Genomic DNA, 27,348 nt, shown 5'->3' on the forward strand with positions numbered 1-27,348 from the left:
TACCCCTCTGGCTTCCCCATCTCTCTTCAGGGACCCTTCTCACAAGAAACTCCTGGTTCAGAAGGTTGACAAGCTTCTGCAGTGAGGGGGCTGTGGAGGTGGTTCCTTGGGCCATGGAAGGAAGAGGATTCTATTCCTGATACTTCCTAATCCCGAAGGCCAAGGGAGGCCTCAGACCCATCCTGGACCTGCGTGGCCTAAACAAGTCTTGTGGAACTTCAACTTCTTGAATGGTCTCCCTGGCCTCCATTATCCCCTCCCTGGATCCGGGGGACTGGTACACCGCTCTCGACTTAAAGCACGCTTACTTCCATGTCTCCATATTCTCAGGACACAGATGGTTCCTGCATTTCTTAGTCGCAGGGTGCTGCTTCCAGTTCACAGTGCCACCTTTTGGCCTGTCTTCAGCCCCCAGGGTGTTCATGGAATGCGTGGTGCCAGTAGCGGCTTATCTCAGATGTCAGGGGGTCCAGATCCCTCTGTACCTCGACGACTGGCTCATCAAGGGCTCATCTCCGGGACAGATGTGGAGAAGCCTCGATCTGGTATGCTTCACCTGCAACGACCTGGGCATGTTAATAAACACAGAAAAGTCGACGTTAACGCTGAACCAGCGCATGGAGTTTATTGGAGTGGTTCTCAATTCCACGTGAGCCAGGGCCTTCCTTCCAGAAGCACGCTTTCAGGCCATAGTGGATCTCATTGCCCACATAGGAGACATCCCATCACCATGGCCCACACTTGCCTGCGGCTGATGGGGCCACATGGCAGCATGCACGTACGTGGTCAGGCATGCCTGGTTTCATCTGCGACCCCTGCAAAACGTGGCTAGCAATGGTCTACATTCCCAGCAGGCAACCCCTAGATCAGGTGTCGGCAGCCTTCGGCACGCGGCCCATCAGGGTAATCCACTGGCAGGCCATGAGACATTTTGTTTACATTGACTGTCTGCAGGCATGACCCTGCAACTCCTAGTGGCTGCGGTTCGCTGTTCCTGGCCAATGGGAACTGTGGGAAGCGGCGTGGTCAAGTTGCACCTGGCAGCCACTTCTGCCCTGAAACGGAAGGCGAAATGCAGGTCTGTCTTTGCCCATCTCATGACGGCACGATTCCTGAAAGGGCTAGAGCACCTGTACCCACACGTCCGAGACCCAGTTCCCCTGTGGGACCTGAATCTGGTGCTCTCGAAGCTCATGGGCCCTCCTTTTGAACCCCTAGCTGCTTGCTCCCTCCTGCTCCTTTCCTGGAAGGTTATCTTCTTGGACATCATAACATCAGCATAGCGGGTATCCAAGATCATGGTGCTCACGTCAGAGCCGCCCTATATAGTCTTCTACAAGGACAAGGTCCTGCTGCTCACGCATTCGGCTTTTCTGCCCAAAGTTGTTTCCTAGTTGCACACGGACCAGGACATTTACTTACTGGTCCTCTGTCTGAAACCTCACGCATCAGATGAGGAGCGTAGGCTGCATACACTAGACATCAGACAGGCGCACGACTTCTACGCTGTGCCATAAATCAGTGCAGTTGTTTGTTGCTGTCACGGACAGGATGAAGGGCTGCCCAGTGTCAGCCCAGAGAATTTTGTCTTGAATCATGGCGTGAATCTGCCACTGCTACGAGCTGGCAAAAGTGCCCCCACCAGCGATTGTGACGGCTCATTCCTCTAGGGTGCAGGGGTCTTAGGCAGCCTTCCTGGCACAGGTGCTGATCCAAGAGATCTGTTGGGCCACCACCTGGTTGTCTGTCCATACGTTCACATCGCACTATGCACTGACTCGCCAGGTGCAAGACAGTGCCGGCTTTGGCAGAGCTGTGCTACAAGCTGCACGACTATGAACTCTGAGCCTGCCTCCATTGATACTGCTTGCGAGTCACCTAGAATGGAATTGACATGAGCAAGCACTCGAAGAAGAAAAAACAGTTACCTACCTTTCATAACTGTTGTTTTTAGAGATGTGTTGCTTACAGGGTGGATTTGATTTGTATCACTAGTCAGGAAGACTCGATTTGATCATGGATTTTTACATAAAAGTGCATTCTTGTTAGTTGTTATAACCTTAATACATATTCTTCACAACTCGGAGATAGATGTAGGTTTCATTTTTAAAAGGTACACACTATACATTTTTAAAGTGATTTATTTTGAAAACTTTTCAGATTAGTTTTACAGCTACATCAGAAAATGAATGATTGTTTGGTAATTTCATTTACCAAAGGCAATTGAAGCAGATATTTATGAAGTCATTGGGAGGTGAACTATCTCCACTTCAACAGGTTAATCATTCATATTTGGAGGATTTTCTTGGCATGCTGTAATTAGGAGGAGAACATCATCAGACAGACATTTAAATTGTTTTATTTAACTAGAACAACATTATTATGTATTCTGAATTTTTTTTTCAACAGCAAACATAATATTTTAACAAAACTAGCATATGAATTTTAGAATTCAGCTAAATGTTCAAGTTTTTTAAAATCAGGGTTTTTTTTGTTAAAATTGTTTAACTAAAATAGTTAAATATTTTTTTAACTTTTTTTAAAAATCAACAACCGTTTTTGCTGTTAACAAGCATGTTATCTCTGGAGACACAAATCCACAGTTTGAGAACTGCAAAACTTAGCATCTCTGGTATCTTCTAGACTGAGCACTGAGTCCATTGGGTAGATAGAAAGATTAACCTAAATAATCGATGCAGAATCCCCTGGAACCTCACAAGATTGGGTCCCTAGTCCATGAACTATTGGAAACTCATTTACAAAACTTTTCTTAAACATTACATGAATATATTGTCTCATACTATAGAATTTATAATCCCTATTCCATGATGATATCTTTGAACTTCAATGTAGCTTAATTAATACTACCTTTAGTTAGTTTTTTCCCTCAAAAATCTGATTTAAATAAAAAAAATCTGACTTTTTTATTTACTTGTTTTTAAAATCATTGATTTTTATCCACCCTATAACAATTACAACTATGTGTGTTCTTGGGAAATGCCCACCAGACAGTAAGCAACCAGCCTTAATGGGCCATTAGGAAAAGACAATTAATTTTCAAAGATGTGGATTTCCCATCTTCCCTGGCGTTCCTTCATGTGGACATTGCAAATAAACCTTGTTTCCTGGTTGCTTTGATACTGCAGGGTCAGGTGATAAGGTCACCTGGTACAAAATACCACTTTGATACTGCTGGTACTTTCCCGCTGGAAATAAAGGCTTCCCGCCTTATGTAAATTCTATTTAAGGCTGGGAAGGAAGGCATTCAGGACTCTCCTCCTTTGCCTGCCCAGGAAGGAAGACTGCTAAAAACACCTGAAGGGAAAGGCAGGGTTGAGTCCAGGCTGAGACAGGGGTCCAGTTTGTAAAGAGAAATAACTGGAACTCTAAGCTACAGAAACTCTGCAACTTGCCTAAAACAACATTTAGGGTGAGAAATTAAATTTTGTGACCTGTTTCTTGAGTGTATTAAGCTTAGTTTGCGTGTTTTGTTTTATTTGCTCAGTAATCTGCTTTGTTCTGTTTGCTGTCCTTTATAATCACTTTAAAATTTACCTTTTATAGTTAATAAACTGTTTTTAGTTTATTCCAAAACCCAGTTTGTGCAATTCAAAAAGCTATGCATATCTATTTCCACATTGAGGGAGAGGGTCAATTCTTATGAGCTTGCACTGTGCAGATCTTGCTATGCAGTGCAAGGCAATATTATGTTGGGTTTATACTCCAAAGGAGGTGTGAACGTGACTGCTGGTCATTCTTCTAGATAAATCTTCCCAAACGGAGCTTATTTCAGTCTGTCTGCAGCTGGGTGTGGCCTTACCTGTGTGTGTGCTGGAGAAGGCTTGAGAGCCTAGCACAGCAAAAATAAACTGAGGAAACCCAGGCTGGTAGAAAAGGTGGGCTCAGTGAGACCCCAGCACATCAGGTGGTGCTCCAGGAGAGCGGTTCAACCCATCACAGTATGCATATGTCATGGTCCAGGCAGCCTAGTTTTCTCTCCTTATGTAAAACTGTCTATCTTCAGGTAATAAGTTAGTGGAATTGCATCTCTCATAGTCGGGGCCTCTCAGTATTGAGCCTGCTTGGCTTTGAGTCGGTGAAGCCAAAATTTGAGACCAAAAAAACTTGTAATTTGTAGTGGGCAAGCCACTTCAACAGGTGAACACAAGAGCCCCTCCCCTGCCTTAGTCCTTATAGCTACAATGAATTAATTTCTGGTGGAAGTTGTCTTTTGTTGGCCAAACTGATAATTATTACTCTGAGTTGAGCTTATCTTTGAGGGAGAGGGGAAGGACGGGTTGCACACCTCTGGCTAAGATGGCGGAAGCCAAACTGGTTTTGTTGTTTTTAATTTCTGATTAGGTGGAGGCTTTTGAAGTCAGAATTTGTATCTCTAACTTTAACTCTTTTTTCACAGCTTATATCTAGTGATGCTGATGGAGCCATTCAAAGAGCTGGACGTTTCCGAGTGGAAAACGGATCTTCTGATGAGGTAAGGAAAAGCCTCTGTTTATAGCTATTGCCTTTTCCTATTCAAAGATCAATCGATTAAATAACAGCATTTTCAAATTTCTGAAGTGTTGTATCAGAAGATTAGGGTTGGAAGAGACCTCAGGAGGTCATTAATTCAATATACAAGGTTGATATTCAATGCAAGGAAATTTATTCAGCTGCAGTGATTGGGTATTGTGAGAGCACTTTCCTCTCAGAAGCGTTCATGGATATGTCTAGTTCCTCTCAGTCTTCTAACTCTAAAAATAGATATTTGATATAGTGAAGGATAACCTAGCTTTACACTGTAGAATATAAATTGGTGAATTTGGGGCAGAAAAGGGCCCCTTACCAATCATTTCACAATTAGCTGCATACATTACTGTGGGGAGGGTGGGAGTTTGCTGAAGCATCTGATGTAAACCTGTACCAGAGTGATAATGCAGGATTGCATGACTAATCTGACTAATAATCTGATCCAGTATGGTTGTGTGTGTGTAATGTGTTCTTGATATAAAATTATTTTCCTACATTTTTGAGACAAGATATAGAATCCTGATCAAGGTATAATCCTACTTCCAGCTCTGCTACTTCTATCCCCAGACTTTCTCATGTGAGTCAGTATATTTAATTTTAAATCCATGTATTTTACATCGGCCTGGCTGGCCATGTATAACACATCATGGGCAATCTAAATTCTAAACTCAAGCTAGATCCTTCCTTCCTAGCAGGGGCCGGGAGTGGTGCAGAGACAGCCTCCATGTTGCTTTGCAGAGTCCTTCCCTCTTTTCCTTAAAGATTTCAGGATCAGAGCAGATAGATTCAGGAGGGAATTGTGTCCAGGACCTGTTTGTTCTGAAGAAAGGTGGCCTAATATGGGGATGTTAAAGAACGAGTTGAGGAAAGGAAGAAAACAAGGGTGTTTGAATCTTTCAGACCATTTGAACAGGTTCTGTTATAATCCCATGACTTTACCCCAGCCTTTCCCTTCATGTTGATCCCACGTGGACAACCATTCTCTTTATCAACCCCACCTGAGCCACCATACTGCCATCACCCAACATTGCCTCAATATAGGATTTAAGTGCTGCAGAGGGCATTATATTAGCTATCTACACCTAGAGGAATATTGCCCTCTATAATAATTTTCATTTTTGAAGTGATAGGGGCATTGGGATGATCTCTGTAAGTCAGTTGCTTAGCATGCATTACTGAAGAAATACCTTTTGTGTGGTGGAAAGGGATGTGTTAAGGTATTGAGCACCAAGTAACATCCTAAAAATTACTAAAAAGTTATAATCTTGAGAAACAAGAAACAATAATTGTTTCTCTTAATGCCATTTCAGGGATGTGACTCATTATTTTAGTTAAATGGGGTTCTTGCTATGCTTTAGGGACAGCACAACTACAGATAAGCAAAATAATTTTAATTATTAACTAGGATTAGTTTATTACTAATGAAAGGGAGAAAATAAGATAAAACAAAAACAGAGCATAAGCAATAAATAATGCTTCAATTACTTCAGTTGCAATCTCTTCTGTATTTGTATCTATGGAGAGTTTTTAATGGCGATTACACTGTAAGAGTTGGGCCCTCTCTGGTGGGGACACTCTTCTCTACATAAGATAGGATCAAAGTATATTGGTTCCCAAATCAGTAGAGTCCTGCCTTAATGTATCATTGAGCACTAAAACAGTTTGTATATATGGGACAAGGAATTTTGGGTTTAAGGGTTAGAGAATTGTATTTGGTTTACCATGGTTAAACAATTTATATATGATCAAAGGTGAGTGATCTTAATTAAGTCTTATGAAACCAAAGAAATATTTAAGTTCAGCTATTTAAAAGATGCTATTTAAGGAGTGGTCCTGAGACAGGCAAATTAAAGACTATTAAGAATCTTACATTTAAATTAAGTCCCACTATTTATCTCTTTTTACCCAGATTAGCTTATGTCTCCTTTCCATGAGTACATAGTTTAAACTTTACACAGTCTGGTGTTTAGCAGGAGAAACTTGTTTGGTACCTTAAATTACAATATTATTTTGGTATCCCATTTAAAAGTTTTATAAGAAAAAATTTAATGCAGTGCTTCATCTCATCAGTGCATGTCAAAGTATTGGGTAATGTGATTATGTTGTAGAAGCAGTGCTGGGCTGGAAGGTTGCCGTTTCTTGATGTGGTGGTGTGCAGCTTCTTTGTTCTTTGTAGTTGTAGTAGTTGTAGTATTGCTGCTGTGTGCTTGGTTGTATAGATGAAATGAATAGTCTGACTGAAAGTGCAAGAGTTAACACAGTAGTCCAAGGGTATGCCTACACTGCAATGTAAACCCAGGCTCAGACTCCAGCTTGAACCCAAATCCCCCCTTCATCTACACACAATCTGTCTGACTCAGCTCCAGGTCCCAGGATTCTGCAGGAATAGAGGATGCAAGCTTTGGCCCCACAGGGACTCGGGTCCAAACTCCGTCATTTTGCAGTATGAACGCAGCTTGAGCCCAGGTCTGTCAGACTTGGGTCCTGAGAGTCTGCCACTGCTATCCCACAATTGCATTGAATGGTGTCCTTTCTATCCTAAGACTGGTCAGTTGACTCCCAGGAAACAGAAGTTACCCGTCTGATGCAAGTACAGCTGCTCAGCATTTAATCTTTCTTTTTTATTCTGACTGCTGAGCTGCAAGCAAAGTGAACCTTCTCTTGTGTTTGTAGTAGTTACTGACACAAAGAACTCTTTTGTCAATTGTGCTGCTAGCCAGCTCCCGGGGGTGGGGGCAAGTGGGGCAATTTGCCCCGGGCCCCACAGGGGCCCCGCGAGCCACTCCAGGTTTTCGGCGGCACTTCTGTGGCGGGCCCGTCACTCACTCCGGGTCTTCAGCAGCGGGTCCTTCAGTGTAGCGGAAGACTTGGAGCGAGTGAAGGACCTGCCGCTGAACTGCTGCCGAAGCCTGGTGAGTACAAGCGGAACAGACAGATTTTGGTTCATCTCTGGTGGAAGGCAAGCAAACAGTTCAACTTTAGCAAAAGGTCCTGGCTTCAGCTATTGGGGTTTCTGAGGGAAGTCCAAAATACAGTTGAGGGACCTTCCTTTTGACAGATCGAAGCTGTTTGCAGAAAAGACTGATGAGTCTCTATATACCTTAAAAGAATCAAGGACCACATTGAGTTCTCTGCAAATTTACACGCCTGCACAGAAAAGAAAGTTCAGTAAGTCCCGGATAGTGCAGAGATCTTGTCTCGCTCAGTTTCCTGCCAGAGATATTACAAACCCCAATGTAAGAGGCAACGGTTCCAGAAGAGGAGACCATCTACCTCTGAGGCATTGACCTCACCACTGACAACTTAGAAACATCAGTTTTGATGGGGTGGTTGAAGTGCTGGTTACCATTCCTGTTAATACCTACTGCAACCATTTGCTTGTCTCCCTTACTTCAGTTACCATCTTTTTCACTTCTGCCAAGATGATTTCAACAAGAAATTCCATCCACTTTATTTCACTCCTGCCATCCAACACCACTTCCCTATCTGTCTTCAGGGACCGTTCTCATGAGCACCTTCTATGACAGGAAATAGGTTCTCTCCTGAATTAGGGTGCTATAGAACCAGTTCCTACACAACACAGAGAAAAGGGGTTTTATTCCAGATACTTCTCGGTTCCGAAAAAGAATGGCACTTGGAGACCCCTTCTAGATCTAAGATTACTCAACAGATTTGTAAAGGTTCAGAAGTTTAGGATGGCAACTCTTGCAGCAATAATTCCTTCACTGGACCAAGGGGATTGGTTCTCAACCCCTGACACTTACTTTTATATAGTGATTCACCTCTCCCATAGAAGGTTCCTCCACTTCGCTCTGGGTAGAGAGCATTTCCAAGAGAGGATGCTCCCATTTGGTCTCTCCTCAGCACCAAAGTGTTCTCAAAAGTTCTCTCAGTAGTGGCTGCTCAAGGGATTCTCCTACAACTAATCCTTATTGGCCACTCAAAGGACCATAGATCTATTTTTCAGACTGGGACTGTAGTTAAACATCCAAAAGTCCACCCTAACCTCCATACAAAGTTTGGAGTTTATAGAAGCTTACTTGGATGCAATAGCAGCCAAAGCATACCTCCCTCTACACAGGTTCATAGTTCTATCCAACTTAGTAGAGTCCAGATCAGACCACAAACATTGGCCAGAAACTGTCTAGAGCTGTTGGGGCATATGGCAGTTGGTGTTTTTGTGATAAGCCATGTGAGACTTCACATGCGCGACCTCTAGGGGTGGCTCAGCACTGTTTATTTGCTGAACAAACACAGTTGGAACAAACTACTCTCAATGCCTTTCATTGTGGAAAAAATCCTTCGACTGATGGAAGGACCTTCAAAATGTTTGCACAGGGGGCCCTTTTGTTCAACCATTTTCAACACTAATAATAACAGATGCCTCCTTATCGGGATGGGGAGCCCATCTAGACACTCACACTGCTCAAGGCAGGTGGTCATCTCTTGAATCTATCCTGCATATCAGCTTACTGGAACTCAGAGCAGTCAGAAATGCCTGTCTCTATTTCCTTCCACTGATCAGGGACAAATATATGAAGATTGTGGCAGACAACGTCATACATGTTCTATATCAACTGTCAAGGGGATGCGAGATCACCTTCCCTCTGTGCCCAAAGCAGTGAGGCTCTTGAATTGATGATTTGAAATCAGATCAACATCTCAGCAGCTTACACCTCAGCAGAGGTGTGCAAAAATTCACAGCAGATACCCTCAGCAGGCATTTCTCACAAGATCATGAATGGGAGTTAGATCCCACTACGCTCTATTACATATTTTGAGGCTCAGGTATCCTGCAGATAGATCTAGTTGCCACGGTAAAGAGCAAGAAGTGCTCCAGTTCTGCTTGAGAGGCGGGCTAGGTTGGCGCTCCTTGAGAGATGCCTTCTTCCTTCACTGGACTCCTGTATGCATTCCCCGAGCTTCCTTGATATCCAAAGTATTGATCAAAGTAAGGAAAGACAAGGCCAGCCGTAGTTCCGACATGGCCGAGACAAACATAGTTCCTTTACCTCACCAAGCTTGCTATGGCTTGACTGATCACTCTCCGGACCATCCCCATCTTCTCTCTCTGGATGCCGGTCAAAGTCTTCACTCCAGCCTTGATGTTCTTTAACTCAAGGCATGGCTAATTGGTTTGCAGGTCTAAAAACATCAATCTGTTCTGAGGATGTAAAGAGAGTGCTATTATGTAGTAGGAAACAATCCACCCCAATACTTACCTACAAATGTGGATGAGATTCAGTCATTGCTGTTACTGACATCTTTCACCTAATTCCTCTCTGCTGTCAGATATACCAGATTACATTTTTGATCTAAAAATGACGGGCTTGTCTCTGAGCGCCGTTAGAGTACACTTGGCAGCTATTACAGCCTTCCATCCTATGGTGGAGGGTTTTTTCATGCTGAGTCATCCTACAATGATTATATTTCCTCAGAGGACTGGGGAACCTCTTTCCACAAGTCACATGCCCTACTCCAGTTTGGGCCATCAACTTGGTGCTTACATGCCTTATGAGGCCCCTCCTTTTGAAAGTATGGCTACCTGCTCCCTCCTTTCTCATAGCCATTACTTCTGCTTGAAGAGTGGGAGAGAGAGGGGCTCTGATGGCATAGCCTCCATTCACAGTATTTTTTAAAGATAAGGTCATATTACAACCATACCTCAAGTTCTTACCAAAGGTATCCTTGGATGTTCACATAAACCAACCTATCCACATTCCATTTTTTCCCCAAAGCACATCTGAATAAGGGAAAGATGTGGCATTACGTACACTCGGTGTCAGAAGGGCATTAGCCTTTGACCTAGACAGGACTAAATCCTTTAGAAAATCTCCCAGATTATTTCTTTCCATTGCGGACAGAATTGGATCTCCAGTTTCCAAGCAGAGACTCTCTAGATGGATATCTGGCTCCATTACCTGTTATCAGTCTCATGATCTGTCACCTCCTGTATCTAAAGTTTGGAATATTGATTATGTAACAGTTACAACTGTGTGTGTGTTTGGGGGAATGCCCACCAGACAGTAGGCAATCAGCCCGAATGAGTCATTTAAGAAGGACAATAGAACTTTGGAGATACTAATCTTCCACCTTCCTGAGGAGCTTCCTGGGATGTTGCTTTAACACTGCAGGGTCATCTAATGATGTCACCTGGTATGGAGTACCACCTTGGACACTGCTGGTATTTTTCCACTGGAAACAAAAACTTCCTGCCTTATGTAAATTCTATTTAAGGCTGAAGAGTAAGGCAAACAAGACTCTCCTCCATTGCCTGCCTAGGATGGAAGACTGCTAAAAGCACCTTAAGGGAAAGGCAGGGTTGAGTCCAGGGTGAGACAGGGGTCCAGTCTATAAAGAGAAATAACTGGAACTTTAAGGTACAGAAACTCTGCAACTTGCCTAAAACAACATTTAGGGTGAGAAATTAAATTTTGTAACCTGTTTCTTGAGTGTATTAAGGTTAGTTTGTGTGTTTTGTTTTATTTGCTCAGTAATCTGCTATGTTCTGTTTGCTATCCTTTATAATCACTTTAAAATTTACCTTTTGTAGTTAATAAACTTATTTCTTGTTTATAACATAACCCAGTTTGTGCATTTTATATCTGGGGGGTCAAGAAGCTGTGCATATCTCTTTTTCTACACTGAGAGAGAGGGCGATTTTTATGAGCTTGTGCTGTGCAGATTTTTCTGTACAGTGCAAGACAATATTATTTTGGGTTTACACCCCAAAGGGGGTGTGCACATGAGTGCTGGGTGAATCCCCAAGCTGATTCCTCCCACACATAGCTGATCTCATTGTCTCTGTGTCCATTTGCAGCTGGGTGTGTCCCTATCTATGTGTGTGTGCTGGAGAAGGCTTGAGGGCCTGGCACAACTAAGACAGGGTGAGGAAACCCAGGCTGCTGAAATTGGCAGAACCAGTGGGATCCCAGCACATCAGGTGGTATCCCAGACGGAGGGGTCCAGCCCGGCACAGGACTATTATCATCAAGTAGTCTGATCTTCTGCATAGGACTTCCCTCAGTTAATTCCTGTTTGAACTAGAACATATCTTTTAGAAAAACATCCAATCTTGATTAAAAATTTCCAATGATGGAGAATCCACCATGACCCCTGGTAAGTTGTTTCATTGTTTAACTACACTCACTATTTTAAAAACAAAATTGTGCCTTATTTCTAGTCTGAATTTGTCTAGCTTCAACTTTCAGCTGTTGATGGTTGTTATATCTTTGCTAGATTGAAGATCCCTCTATCAAATTTCTGGTCCCCATGTAGGTACTTATTAACTGTATAGTCACACCTTAACCTTCTCTTTGTTAAAGATAGAGTGTATTGTCTTTCACTGTAAAGTATGTTCTCTGGTCTTTTAACCATTCTCGTGGCTCTGCTCTGAACCCTCTCTAATTTATATGACCCTCTCCAGTGTATTAATATTCTCCTTGAATTGTGGACAGCAGAACTGCTTTCAGTATTCCAGTACAGTAAAGAGGTAATATAATATCCCTACTCTTACTCAAGAGTCCCCTATTTATGCATCCAAGGATTGAATTAGCCTTTTGGTCATAGCATGGACTAAGACTTCATTTTCTTCTGACCATTCACCATGATTCCCAAGTCTTTTTCAGAGTCACTTCTTCCCTAGATAGAGTCCCCCATCTGGTAAGTATGGCCAACATCCTTGGTTCCTTAATGTATGCATTTACATTTGGTTATATTACAACATGTGGTGTTTTCTTGCGCCCAGTTGACCAAGCATTCCAGATGGTTCTGTATCAGTGACCTGTCTTCTTCATTATTTACCACTTTCCCCAATCTTTTTGTCATCTGCAAACTTTATCAGCAATGGTGGCCCGTCCATACAGGCAAACTAGGTGGTCGTGTAGGGTGCCAAGTTAAAAGGGGCACCAAATTTGAGGAAAAAAATCTAATTAAAGTAAAAAAAAAAAAAAAAAAAAGGAGATGAAAAAAACCCAAATAAAATAATGAAGATGTCATTATTTCAATTCCCGTGTGCGCACAGAGAGAATATGAATTCTAATTCATTTCTCTACATTTCTGATTTATTAATATGTCAAATTTTTTATTTATTGCAAAATAAATAATATTTTAGTGATTTTTTTTTCAATTTGCGACATAGGGTCAAGATAACCCACTCTGCAATTTTGATAAGTAATAACTCAGCCACAATGAAACGCATCCGCCAATGGTGAGAGCTGCAATGCTAGTGACATCTAACTCTAATATACATCAAGGTCGCATAGCCGGTCGTAGAGCGGAGAGTCGGTATTGACTCATGAAAATTCAGAAGACATTGATGCTACAGATTTGTGTAGTGAGCTTCAGGCTTTTTCAAGATGACTTAAGAAACATTCCACTCCTGAAGAAGTACTGAAGTTTGTTTGTGAAAATAAACTCAGACAGATTTCCAAACATTTTTATAGCTCTATGCATTCTTTTAACTTTGTCAGTTTCCGTAGCTAGTGGGGAATGTAGCTTCTCAAAGTTAAAAACATATCTGTGTTCAGCAATGGTGCAAGAGAGACTTGTTGGACTTGCCACAATGTCAGTAGAGCATGAAATAGCTGGAAAATTGAATCTAAAAGAACTAGTGACTGAATTTTCAAAACTTAAAACAAGAAAAGTCATGTTTTAAGAGCACAGAGTATTTTTTATTCAGAGTGTTTTGTAAATACAGGTTAAAGTTCATTGAAGAGTTTTCTTATTTCTTTCTATATTCAATGTGGTGGTAATGGCAGTTAAAGCAGGATAGCGTAATGGATGATTTTGGATTTGTAATAATAAAAATGGTAATTAACATTTTAATGAATTTTTATTTGAAATTGGACTGAAATATCATCTAGCTGTCGTGTACAACTCTATTCTGAAAATTTCGTGTCTCTATTTTATCTGATCTCAGAAACATTGGTTGGACAGACAAACAGATGGACAAACTGAATAATTAAGTCTCTGTTTTAAAAAAAACACTTAAAACATTAAAAGGAAAAAAGAGGCAAAATGTTTCCCAGTTTACCAAAAACCTCAGCCTAGATCTGCCCTTGGGGCTTGGGGGTGGGGGATACCGATTGCATGGGTCATCTAGAGTGCCAGTTGCTGGCAGCTAGTCTAGGGCTGCCCCTGTTTATCAGTGATGATTTTATGGTTTTTTGTAAGTCATTAATAAAAATGTTAAATAGGATAGAGCCAAGAAGAGATCCCTGCTGGACCCCACTAGAAATACACTCTATTGCAGATGATTCCCTGTTAGAGTTACATTCTGAGATCTATCAGTTAGCCAGTTTTTAATCATTTAATATGTGCCATATAGTTATGTGGTCCTATATCAAAATTCCTTACAAAACTCTGTTACATCAATACTGTTATCTTTATCCTCCAACCTTGTAATCTCATAAGTTAAAAATCAAATTAGTTTGATAAAATATACGTTCCTTAAAAAAGATATGTATTGGGATTAACTATACTTTTTTCTTGATTAATCAAGTCCTGTTTCAGGCTTTCATATTCTTTTGCCTGGGATTGATGTCAGTCTGACAGACCTATAATTACCTGGTCATCCCATTTGTACTTTTTAAGTGATAGCTCAACATTCACTTTCTTCCAGACTTCTGTATCTGACCACTATTTCAAGATTTAATGAAAATCATCATTAACAGTCCAGCTCATTAGAAATGTATGAGTGTAAATTATCCAGCCTTGCTCATTTCAAAATATCATGGAATCATAAGATCATAGAATATCAGGGTTGGAAGGGACCTCAGGAAGTCATCTAGTCCAATCCCCTGCTCAAAGCAGGACCAATCCCCAACTAAATTATCCCAGCCAGGGCTTTGTCAAGCCTGACCTTAAAAATCTCTAAGGAAGGAAATTCCACCACCTCCCTAGGTAACCCATTCCAGTGCTTCACCACCCTCCTAGTGAAAAAGTTTTTCCTAATATCCAACCTAAACCTCTCCCACTGCAACTTGATACCATTACTCCTTGTTCGGTCATCTGCTACCACTGAGAACAGTCTAGATCCATCCTCTTTGGAACCCCCTTTTAGGTAGTTGAAAGCAGCTATCAAATCCCCCCTCATTCTTCTCTTCTGCAGACTAAACAATCCCAGTTCCCTCAGCCTCTCCTCATAAGTCATGTGCTGTTAGCCTTCTTGGCAACAAGGGCACACTGTTGACTCATATCCAGCTTTTCGTCCACTGTAACCTCTAGGTCCTTTTCTGCAGAACTGCTGCCTAGCCATTCAGTCCCTAATCTGTAGCAGTGCATGGGATTCTTCCGTCCTAAGTGCAGGATTCTGCACTCATCCTTGTTGAACCTCATCAGATTTCTTTTGGCCCAATCCTCTAATTTGTCTAGCTCTCTCTGTATCCTATCTCTACTCTCCAGTGTATCTACCACTCCTCCCAGTTTAGTATCATCTGCAAACTTGCTGAGAGTGCAGTCCACGCAATCCTCCAGATCATTAATGAAGATATTGAACAAAAACGGCCCCAGGACCATCCCTTGGGGCACTCTGCTTGATACCGACTGCCAACTAGACATGGAGCCATTGATCACTACCCATTGAACCCGACGATCTAGCCAGCTTTCTGTCCACCTTATAGTCCATTCATCCAGCCCATACTACTTTAACTTGCTGGCAAGAATGCTATGGGAAACTGTATCAAAGCTTTACTAAAGTCAAGGAATAACATGTCCACTGCTTTTCCCCTCATCCACAGAGCCGGTTATCTCGTTATAGAAGGCAATTAGGTTAGTCAGGTATGACTTGCCCTTGTTGAATCCATGCTTTGGTCTCCTTTAAGTGCTTCAGAATTAATTCCTTGAGGACCTGTTCCATGATTTTTCCAGCGACTGAGGTGAGGCTGATTAGCCTGTAGTTCCCCGGAACTTCCTTCTTCCCTTTTTTAAATATGGGCACCACATTAGCGTTTTTCCAGTCATCCGGAGCCTCCCCTGATCACCATGAAATTTCAAAGATAATGGCCAATGGCTCTGCAATCACATCCGCCAACTCCTTTAGCACCCTCAGATGCAGCACATCCGGCCCCATGGATTTGTGCTCGTCCAGCTTTTCTAAATAGTCCCGAACCACTTCTTTCTTCACAGAGGGTTGGTCACCTCCTCCCCATGCTGTGCTGCCCAGTGTAATAGTCTGGGAGCTGACCTTGTTTGTGAAGACACAGGCAAAAAAAGCACTGAGTACATTAAAATAGATTTCCAAATCAGCTCCAGGCTTTTGAATGAAGAATGGGCATAAGGATCAAACTCCACAGGTGCACTTAAGCTAATTTTGCTTGACTTTTTCCTGCATTATTCCCCCCTCCCCCACCTTTTGCATTTGGAAAGGTTTACTCTAATAATTTCCCAATTCTGTTTCTGCTTCAGAATGCAGATTTCACCCCAGGTACATGGCGCAGAACAGATGTGCACTTGGAAAACCCAGAGTACCACACCAGATGGTATTTCAAATATTTTCTAGGAAAAGGTAATTAATTACACTTTTGTAAATGGCTTAAACATGATTTTAAATAAATGAGAAATACTTTTCACATTTGAGTAATTGCAATTGTTAAAGAGCATGGGATTGACTTTATTTCTTATTATTAATATTGCACCTTCAGTGTGTGCAGTGCTGTACAGAAGATGGACTGAGGCAGACAGGTGGTTCCATGCCCCAAAGAGCTTAGCTTCTGATGTTATTGGGGGCACAATACAATCCAGGATGAGCACATGGTAGTATTTGGTCACTAAAGCTGTAATCATTCACTGCACTGCAGACTTTACTGCTAGTCCATTGGAACCTAAACTTCTAGCACTGACATGAGAGAGAAGCCCCAAACCCAAGAAGTCTTGTCACATCAGGGTTTCTTTCAAGAATTCTAGTGCTCCTCACTTTTCTATAACGTAAAAATGTTTTCAGAACACGTTTTGTTTAAGGATTTTTTTGTTCTACTTCTTGTCCCAGACAAAATAAGGAAATAAACTTGAAGTGTATGTGAATTGTTGAAGGCCAAGTTAGTTGCACATCAGGAAAAGTTTAGGCTCAGTTAAGACTTGAGTGAAGGTTCAGGTTAGTTTATATCATATCTGAAGTGTCTTACTCAATTGTCCTTGTTCTTTTTCACAAAATATTTTCCAGAACTGGCCCATTGAGTTGGCAGGATCTCACCAGATTAGTCAGTTAGGCCCCTACTTGGCTTTGTAAGTCTAAAAATAGCAATTATGCTGCTCCCTATAATGTAGCAATATTTTGTGAGATGGCATATTTGCAAAAGACTTTAAGGGAAATCAGTGGAAATGGCTTTTCTTCACAGATTTAATAGGAAAGAACTGAGATGGCAGAATCCTGTAGTTTGAGAGACTTGAAACATAAACTTTACAGAACAAAACAAAAAAATCCCTCTCTTCCCCTTGAAGCTACAATTCCTCAATACATTTTCTCTTACATCTTCTAAATTTAAACCATTGCTCTTTGTAGTGAGGATCAAGTTTTTGATTTCCATGCTTTCTTCATTAAGTCCTTTAAAGCTGACAGAATCAGGATTTCTTAATGTGTTTGCCAGAGTCTTTATTCTGTTCATTTTGTTTTCTAATACACAACCTGAAATCTTAAACATCTATTTCTGAAAATCATTTTTACCTTTCTGTTATTTGTGTTTCTACAGTGCTTAGCACAATGTCCATGACAAGGGCTCCTAAGCACTACCTGAGTACATACAAACAAATAAATAAAATGCACAATCTGGTTTGTTATTGTAGGGATGTTCACTAGGGTTAGGCTGTATACACCAGTTTTTCATAGCTGCTTCCTTGTGCATACTAGGTGGTTTTGAATTTGCCTGTTAGTGCTGGATAGCTAGAAAAATATATTTTTAAATAAGAAGTTTTATTGGAAAAAATCTCTCAAAATTACTTGCATTTTACAAACAGATGCAAGAAAAATAGAAACTTTAACATTTGAATCTATTGACAGTGGTCCTTTAAGTCATGTTCTTAAAAATAACCTCGGGTGCCAGAGACTAGAGACTAAGTCCTAAAAAAAGCCAAATTTCTGAGGTATTTTGGAAGCTATTGGATCAACTGAATATTTACTTTTGAAATCGCACACAACACTGAAACTACTCAGTGGAAATGCTGATTAAAGAATGGTGTTGGCTGTAGTATATCAATTTATAAACTTTAGAAATGGAAAGAGCAGGAGTTGTGCACTGCATGTTATCACATTTGGGAACTGCTGAGCTTCCAAGTTCATTAGCATGCTTTGCAAGTGACATATTCTCAGTTTGGCCTGTTTGCAGGGGAGAGAATGAGGAGAGAAAAGGCTTGACCTAATGCTGTCATGGCTTCTCTAAAAAGAAAGCATCATGGTTACTATTTATATAAACATATATAGAGTAGATGATCTGTCAGTACTATAATAAATCGAGAAAGCCAAGTTTTAAAGGGCAGGTGAGTTGTATCTGCATTGTGAAATCAGATCTCCACAGAGGATCAACCTCTTGGATTCAGCAACAGTAAAAACAGGACTGTGTCAGCTTTGCCCTCTGCAAATAGTTTTGGTAAAAAAAAATGAAGTGTATTTATTGTTATTCAGAGAACTGATTTTCAGTAGGTGTCTAGCACATTTTAGGGTAAAATTGTGGTGGCCTTACTCATGTTAGTTATCTCATTGATAGAATCATAGACATGTAGGGATGGAAGGGACGTCAGGAGGCCATCTAGTCCATGCCCCCACACTGAGGCAGGATTATAGATACCTAGACCTTCCCTGACAGGTGTTTGTCAACCTGTTCTTAAACACATCCAATATCAAGGATTCCACAACATCCCTTGGTAACCTAGTCTGGTTATAGTTAGAAAGTGTTTCCTAATATCTAACCTAAATCTTCCTTGCTGTAGATTGACAATTACTTCTTGTCCTACCTTCAGTGGACATGAGGAATAATAGATCACCATCCTCTTGATAACAACCTTTTACATATTTGAAGACTGTTCTCACGTCACACACACCTACACCCCAGCCTTCTTTTCTCTAGGCTAAATATGAGCAATTTCAAGCCTTTTCTCAAACATTTTGGACCTTAAAATCATTAAAACTTCCACTGAAGCTGACATCTCCTTTGTATGATGAATCTTGGGTCCATAACACCAACTGCCTGCTATTAATGTTTTGTCAGTTATTACATGCTAAATGGAAGCTTCAAGGCAGCATTAAGTTTACAATTATCATTGCAAAAAGCCAGGAACTTGAAAACGTTAAGGTTATAACACAGTTAATATGGTCAACATACTCTGTATATTATGATGTACATAATGACATTAATATGACGATACACATTTGAATAGAAAAACAAAAATACATCTGAGTTAATGCTGTAGGAACCTTAACTTGCTGTAATTAAATGCAAAAACAATGTATAGCTGAGATTTTAAATGTACAAAAGATTGGAATTTTAAAGTTGTTTCCCACAGAAATGGAAGCTCAAGTTGTAAATACATAATATATAATATTTAATATTGTGGTAAGGTGACTGAGGCATAGTTGCTGTTGGAACCATAATTATGAATTCTATGACCTTTCTGTGTGTATTTAAAACATCAGTGATAACACAGACCTTTCATAATTTAAAAACATTTTCTCAAATCATGTGTCTTCCTTAAAATCGATGGCATCCTTTTTTGTTTTATTAGGCTTCAGTAAAGCCATTATTGACCAGCATAGACCAAATGTTAAATGCAGATGTTGTGTATTCTGGGACTGGGCATACACACTGAAATTGCTACCGCAGCATGACAGAGAGCACAAAACCAAGAGCAGAGAAGGGGACAAAGGATAGAGTAAGCAAAAGGAATGGAAAGTGTTTAGTGAGGATTGAGAGAGTTCAGAGGAAAATGTGACTGAGATTATTATAGGACCTGCTAGAATGAGGAACTCAAACTAGATGCAATAAGTAGAAGAATTCAGAGGGTGGTGGAGTGGTGGAAGCTGGAGGAGTGGCAGAGAGATTGAACAAGAGAAGGTTATTTTAATCAAGGCAAGAGATCACAGCACATGGACAAAGGTTTCAGCAGCGGGAAAAGTGAGTAAGGAGATTTTGGCAATATGCTGCTGGAAACCTACCAACAATGTAGTTCCTTTTGTAACAATTGATTTTTCCTTGTATAATTGTTTTTCACTTGTCATGTTTCCTTTCCAGTTCATCAGAATTACATAGGTACAGATGCAGAGAAGAACCCTTTTTTTCTGTCTGTCGTGCTCTCCAACCAAAACAATCAACGTGTCCCTCAATACCGCTCAATTCTCTGGAAAAAAACAGTAAGGAACAAATACTAATTGCCTGCCTGCCTGCCTGTTCTCTATGGTTTTTTAGGGCATTTCCTTCCCTCAGTTGTACCACTGAATTCTAAAATTTTTCCATAGCTACTGTGCTGTGGTTACCACAGGAGATACATATATGGTATGAGTAAGCCCAGAAGAGAATTCAAACAAATCTTCTCTGTAGGGTTCATGTTTCCAGATGCTAATTTTTTGTCATCCTGGCTTCCTTCACCTACAGGAAACCTTTGGATCCCCTGCTGACCGCCTAAAGGTCATTAACTAGGTATTAAAACTCACTTATTTTTAAGTATTTACTATTTCAGAGCACTGTCAGTGTGGATAGCTTTATATAAAACATAGGAGAAGGAATGATTCCTACTCCAAGGACGTTCAATTCTGCATTTAGCGAGATCATACAGTTTGGACTGTCAGTATGTTGAATGACTTGCATAGAAGTTCAGTCACAAATGGGCATATTTTAATTATTCATTGTAGTGAATTATCATTGTAAAGCTTCACAGAAGTTGTATTTCAAGAAGATATACAAATGCATAGAGGGTGGATGTGTGATCACAAGGAGAGAGAGGAAGATCCATGTCTATGGGATAACATAAAAGGAGAAGTAAAGATCAGAGAAGAAGGATTCAAAGAGAGTGGAGAGCAGACAGATGGGAGTGGGAAAAGAGAGGTGAGATGTAGGCAGGGATGGAGTTGTCAAGGGTCTTGAAATAGATGATGACAAGAAGCTAAAAGTGCAATATGGAAGGCAAGATGAAGCCAGTGGAGGAGGGGAGTGACCTGGGCAGAAGCAGTAGAAGTGGTTTAAAGGGAAAAGGATATTGTAAAATATGAAGTGTTGGTAGAGTGGCGTAACACATAACCACTTAAATAATTTATGCAAACTAAAAAAGCAAACAGGAAAATTAGACAGATTTATACAACTCCCAGGCAGTGAGAGTACATCAAAAGAATATCACCCACATATACTTCCTGTCTCACGTGTATTGCAGAAGAGATTTTGGTCAATTCTTGGTGGTATTTGCTTCCTAGGAATCACCCCATCCATATTGATTTGTTCCATGTTTCCTGGCTCTTGAGTAGACTGTCTTTACAAAAAACAAATTAAAAACAAAACCACCAAAAAGGAAATGAAAAAAAATTGAGATTACATTGGGGGGGGGGGGGGGAAATGTTCTCTTCATTCTGCACTTTAGACTCCCCCATTGTACAGTAAAAATATGATGACAGATGGAAGTGTCAGTTACTTCAAAATACACTAGTCCAAATTATTAGCAATTTATGGCTGCTGAATCAGAACAGTGGGCACATTTAAGTTCATTCCAGTTCTCGAGATATTACTGGTTTTAGTGGTATTATCCATTCTAAATATAGGAAATATAATTAAAACTGAAATTAACTTTTTAATGCACCCACTGTATGTAGGAGAAAAGCTGGACAGTGTACAGATTATATAGTTTTGCTTGTGAGTGTTGTTTGATCCTACTGGATGCCTTAATAGTCCCGTGTTTGTCATCAGAAGTGCTACATATAAACATCAGCTGCAAATGAATAAAAACTCTTTGAATTTCCTTGGTTTTCCTTTTGTTATTTATCTGATATGGTTCTTTAGTGATGTGATCGTTAGCCAATAAAACCTTTACTCACAGAAATAGTCTTCCAAATAACAATTTTAGTGATAACTTTTTAATGAATTTTGGTAACCTCCCAGGCTGAGTTTGAAACAAGATTATGCCCTTGCTGTATCCACCTACTGTGTGATACCGTATGACACCCAGTGCATAAAATGACTGAATATGCGCTCAAAATAAGGACTGTGGGAACATCTGCCATTCAGCAACCATTTGATCAGCTCTTCTAAATTTTCAGGAGCAGGTATACAATAGTTAGAGTTCTGCAGCTAAGAACTGATGTGGTCTAGGTGTGAGCCTTGTAGGATTTCCTTCTGTGGTTTAGTAAATGACAGTAAAATTCCACCGTGTGTTCAGGAAATATTGAGATAAAGTAAATAATAGACCTCATGCCATTTTACAAGTCAAAAGAATATCAGTGGTTTTATGCATAATCAAAATTAAAGTGTAAGGTCATCAATGATGTCTCTGGGAGTCTATTAAGTCCACTTTAAAAAGCTTTACAGAAACCTACTAAATGGCTTTATGTCAATGGAATATTTTCTTCCAGCACCAGGAAGAAAACTGAGACATGTTGTTCTTCGATCTTCATTTTTCTGTAAAATATTTTGCTGTTGTATTGTGTCTTGTGATTCTAAAAAAAATTATTTATTTTCTTTGTGATAGGGCTGGGAACATAACCAGCTGGATTGTGTTTGTCCCCCTGTATAGGAGATGTAAATGGAAGGGAGGCGCCTTCTCCTTATTGTCTCCCTGGCATAACCATGTAGTGTCCCGGCATCATAATGTGATCCATTAAGCTCTTGACCCTACTACAAAGAACAGACACGCTTTTGAAAGGTCAAAATAACATGCACTGCAATAGCAAAATATATGCTCCCTGGTACTACCTCCTTTCCAAAGGGGGACACAGAAAAGGTGGGGCCATGGCCCCATTCCCCTTCACACAGTCTATGGAACTTATTAAGTGCCTCAGAGAACATATATTCCTAGGAGCACCAAGCTGAATTGTGCTTCCCAGAGTTCTTCCTAAGGCATTGCAGCTCCATTCCACTCCCAGAGTGGGCCAGTACTAATAGGTACAGTGTGGCCCACAGTTTAGAGGGCTGATATTTTTCTTTTAGTGTTAGTGTTAGCTGCTCTCTGATTTCCTACCCCTCTTTTTTTCCCTGAATTGTGTGTAAAAGCTTCTAAGATGTTTACAACATATGGCTCTCCTTCAAGTGGTCTCTGCATATTGCATTCTGTAGGATGCACTGACAGTTTGTAGCTGAGATGGTGGAACCTTGCTCATGTTGCCTGTTGGAGGACTCTCAGGCCCTTGTCTGCCCATTCCCTCACCATCATGAAGTTCTAGGGTAGGGGTCTCAAAGTCCCGGTCCGCGGGCCATCTGTGGCCCAAGAACCTCCACACTGTGGACTGCGGAGGAAAGACACATGCAGCCACTCTGCCGGCAATGTCTGCTGCAGGCACCGCCCCCCTCAGCTCCCATTGGCTGGGTGAGAGGGACAGAGATACCATCACTAGTCGCCGGGCAGAGTCAGCCATGGAGGCAGCATCATTATTTGCCTGGCACAGTCAGCCATGGAAGCAGCGTCACTTTTTTCCATAATGAATATAAAGAAGTCAAAATACTGAACACACCTATCTGATGCACACCTTCCTGCAGTCCTGAAGGTTTCAACTGCTCAGTCACTGAGGCCAGACATCAACAAACTGACAGGACTTGAAGCATTGCCAGGTGTCTGGCAAACACTAAAAACTCTCTGGCAGGTGAAGAATTGTATAAAGTTGTATGACAGTTTTATTATTTCTAAGAAATTCAAAATTAAAAATACAATATAAACGTTTTCTTTTCTGAACACCATCTTCAGTGACATTATTGGCCCTCTGGGAGGATTTGAGAACTGGCACTGGCCCTAAGGTAAATTGAGTTTGAGACCCCTGTCCTAGGGGCTAGGTTTGGCGCTGACTGCCTCAGTCCCTTCCAGCACCAGCAGTGGTGGATTAGGAAACCAGACTGAACCTGTGGTCTAAAGCTTTCTTCAAGATAGCTATCGCTATTGTTTATAGTTATTTAGTATAAAGTTTTATTAAAATAGCAGAGTGAAAAAACACTTGAGTGAAGTAGCAAATATCATTACAAACTCAATTATGGGCAGGTCTACACTCCGTCAGGGATAGACGCTCTGAGATTGATCCACCCGCCAAATCGACTGCAGATTGATCTCCAGTCAATCCCTGTACTCTACCCCTGACGAGAAGAGTAATGTAAGTCGACTGGAGATTTTCTCCCGTTGACCCCCTGTGGTGTAGACCCCACAGTAACTTGACCTAAGGTACGTCGACTCCAGCTACGTTATTCGTGTAGCTGGAGTTGCATAGCGTAGGTTGACTTACTGCGGTAGTGTAGACAGAGCCTATGTTTGTCATAGCCAAACCAGAAATTGAAGGATCCGAATTTATCATCAGCAACACAATTAGAAATTATGAATGTTGTGCCAGATCTACATGTCGGTTCCAGTCTTCTTACCCAATCTCCTGTTACGGTAGTGCTCACAATTGTCACTTGGATCTGATGTCTCCACCTTAATTGGATGCAGGAAGTGAAGAATTGAGAAAGAGGAAATCATCTTCAGAGTCAGAAAAAAGAAGGGTAAAGGAGCACCATGCCTGGCCTCTGCTTTAACCTCCTAAAACAGATTCTCCTAGTAAACTAGTCTCTCTAGTGCCAGGACCACTGCTGTTGCCTCTGTGTTCTGGATTGGATCTGTAATCAGATTTGCAATCTGTAGAAAATTACAAGCAAGAGGTGCTATCAGTTTGTATGTCCTTAGAAAATCTCTGGCTCTCAACCAGTCCAAGAGGACCCTTATTATGGATAATGTTATGAATTGGATTTGGCTATAGTTTACTGGCCAGACTGGCAGATGCCACCGTGTTCGAGAAGCCCTTGTTGGCCATCCCCAGATCAACAGAACAGTGTACAGTTTCAGTCCCCTCTAGCACTTCCAGAAACAGTTCCCAGAGATTTGAAGATACCAGATCTATTGACAAAATATAGCAGGAGACCAGTCTCCTACTCTATCCTACAACTGTTTTATAGGAATTTCAGGAGATGGATCCTGAAATTAACAATCAAACATCTCCCAGAGCACTGTGTCTGCATTGTGATCCCATTCCCTACCTAGAGTGGCAACAGCAGCTGTCCCTTCCCATCTCAGAGAGGTATAGGCAGCAACATGGCAAGGATGGTAGCAAGGACAACCCATCCTCAGCACTTCCCAGCACTTAGGGTGCATATGATTAGGTGGATGGGCTGGTGCCTATTGCATTTTTTCCTCTCCTGCTATGCTCAGTCTTCTGATGGTTGGATGTTGATGGAGTTCCCCAGAGCAGTAGGTCTTGGATTAATATCCCATTGAGATGAATGAGGTAGTTCAGACGTCTCAGAGCTATTGTCTCAGGCTCTCTGCAAACTCAAGGAGATGTTACTGTGTCAGTCAGTTCATGTTTGTTTTTCTTCCCAACCATGGGGACTAGAAACTTTTTAAAATGAGAGCTCAGATTCTGCTGTAATCGCTTGTCTCTGGGAGCAGAGGTCCCAGACACAGGGCTGTAGTGCCTATGCCTTACTTAAGCCATCCTTGTGTTCAGGTACTCAGGTAGCTTCTCTCTCACAGGGGCTAATGTCAGATGCTTTATGGGAAGGTTTAAGAGTCTCCATAATGGGTAGTTAACTTCACCTATAGGCATGCTATTATTTTTTTCCTAACCCAAGACAGTTAGGCCTGGTCTACACTAGGGCGGGGGGTCGAACTAAGGTACACGACTTCAGCCACGCGAATAGCGTAGCTGAAGTCGAACTACCTTAGTTCGAACTTCTTACCTGTCCAGATGCCGCGGGATCGAAGTCTGTGGCTCCCCGTCAACCCCGCCATTGCCGTTCGCGGTGGTGGAGTTCCGGAGTCCACGGGAGCGCGTTCGGAGTTCAAACTATCGCGTCTAGATTAGACGCGATAGTTCGAACTCCGAGAAGTCGAACGCTACCCGTCGACCCGGCCGGTAAGTATAGACGTACCCTCAGTGATTAGATTAAGTCCTGATCCATGAGGATTTATATACCTTATGAACTTTTATTCTAGCTAATATAACTATTTTTATTATCCACCTAAATATATAATATTTTATTTAACCCTGCGATTATTGCTGCAGTATCTTGTAGCACTGAGTTCCAAAGTTGAATAATACATTTTGTAAAAATATTTTCTTCTATTTGTTCATTTACTGGACTTAATTTTTGTTGGCTGTCCCTTTATTCTTGTATTATGAGACTGTAAAGAGGAGCACCTGACTTACTTTCTCTGTACAATTTAATATTTTTATACTTGTAAGACATTACTTCTTATATGGGCTCTCTAAACTTAAATAGCCTTAATTTTTTTAGTCTCTCCTCCTGTGGAAATCTATCCATGCTACTAATAATTTTCATTGTCCTTATCTGCAACACTTTTTAATTCTGAGATGAGTGGCCAAAACTGAATACAGTATTCCAAGTGAACGGCATGTTATCAATTTATATAATGGCATTATAATTATAATAAAGCTTTTAATATTTTGTTTTGCCTTTTTTGACTACCACTGTACATTGAGAAAATTCAATTTAGCAGTCCATAGTGATACAGTGACAATTTTTCCTAAGTAGTTATAGATAACTTAGGACCCATTAATTTGTATGTATAGTTCGTGTTCCTCTCAATGGACACTGTCTTGCAATTGTCTACATTTTAATTTCATCAGTCCTCATGCTGTTAGATGACTTAACATTGTTAATTCCCCCTGCAGTTCCTCACATTCCATTATACTCTAAATTAGCCTAAATAATGTTGCATCCTCTACATGTTTTGTCACATCACTCTCTTCCTCCCCTTTTCCAGGTAATTAACAAATATATTTAGATAACATTGAGGATGGGATCCTGGTTTTTAGTTTGCTTGTTTTTACTAAGATTCATACTTAGTTACATAGAGAATTTCAGCATTTGATGTAACCTCTTCTAGTATTTTTCCTTTATAGGGTACTCAGAAAATATGCCTCCCTTACAGTCCCACGAAAACATTATCAGTGAAATCTATTTTAAGGTAAATATTCACAACGAGTTATCATTAAATGTATTTGTCTGTGCCCTATTTTCCTTTTCTGTCATTCAGAAGCTTTATTTCTGTTCATATTTTCTTTTCCATTATGGCTTTAGAAAACAGTGAAACAAAGAATACAGTTCTTAAGGAAAGCACATATATGAAGGTGCCTCCAGTCCAGGTGCTATAGAATGCCAAGTAATAGCCTTGTGAAACCTCTATGGCAATGGAGAAATACAACTCTAAGCACCTTTTGGGGGGGTGGGGCAGAGTGTGTGTGGGGAAATATCTTTAACTTCGAAATTTGGCACTAACTGGAACTAACTAATTGGTGCTTGAGAGGAAGTGATCTTGGGCTTGCTTGTGGACAGACCAGCCGAAGCCTCACAAAGTTGGGTGGAGAGATCTGAGTAGAATGTGGCTGAGAGGGTAAAGGCAACCAAGAAAGAAACAAAGATTCCTAAACAGATTGGAGTTCTTAGCGGATTCTCTCCTTCTCTGCTTTCTCATGTGGGATATTGTGGATTCTCTTCTGCACTGTTTCCCAGACTTTTGAAAGCTGACCCCCCCCCCCCTTTCAGGAAAGGAAATCAAATGCACTCCCCACCCACTCACCATGTGTTGTTAAAGGTCTTACTCATCTTACCACCTCCCCGCCCTCCATCTAGTCTTTTGTCCTCCCATCCATGAAGT

General features: G+C 41.0%; 1 protein-coding gene across 5 annotated transcripts in view; it reads left to right on the forward strand.

Annotated features, from left to right (window-relative positions):
* The window catches only part of GARNL3 (GTPase activating Rap/RanGAP domain like 3), a 154,133-nt gene that overhangs the window by 33,931 nt on the left and 92,854 nt on the right, over positions 1 to 27,348 (forward strand). For 4 of the 5 annotated variants that reach the window (XM_044992942.1, XM_044992939.1, XM_044992944.1 and 1 more), the window contains 4 exons: positions 4,418 to 4,492; positions 15,934 to 16,033; positions 19,746 to 19,864; positions 26,594 to 26,658. In XM_044992942.1, coding sequence (XP_044848877.1) covers positions 4,418 to 4,492; positions 15,934 to 16,033; positions 19,746 to 19,864; positions 26,594 to 26,658 — 359 coding nt within the window. Of the gene's footprint in view, positions 1 to 4,417; positions 4,493 to 15,933; positions 16,034 to 19,745; positions 19,865 to 20,117; positions 20,151 to 26,593; positions 26,659 to 27,348 lie in introns of those variants that run through there. The other variant, XM_044992943.1, reaches the window with a different exon arrangement.

The sequence above is a fragment of the Mauremys mutica genome, chromosome 18 (assembly GCF_020497125.1).
Source record: "Mauremys mutica isolate MM-2020 ecotype Southern chromosome 18, ASM2049712v1, whole genome shotgun sequence".
Lineage (NCBI taxonomy): Eukaryota > Metazoa > Chordata > Testudines > Geoemydidae > Mauremys > Mauremys mutica.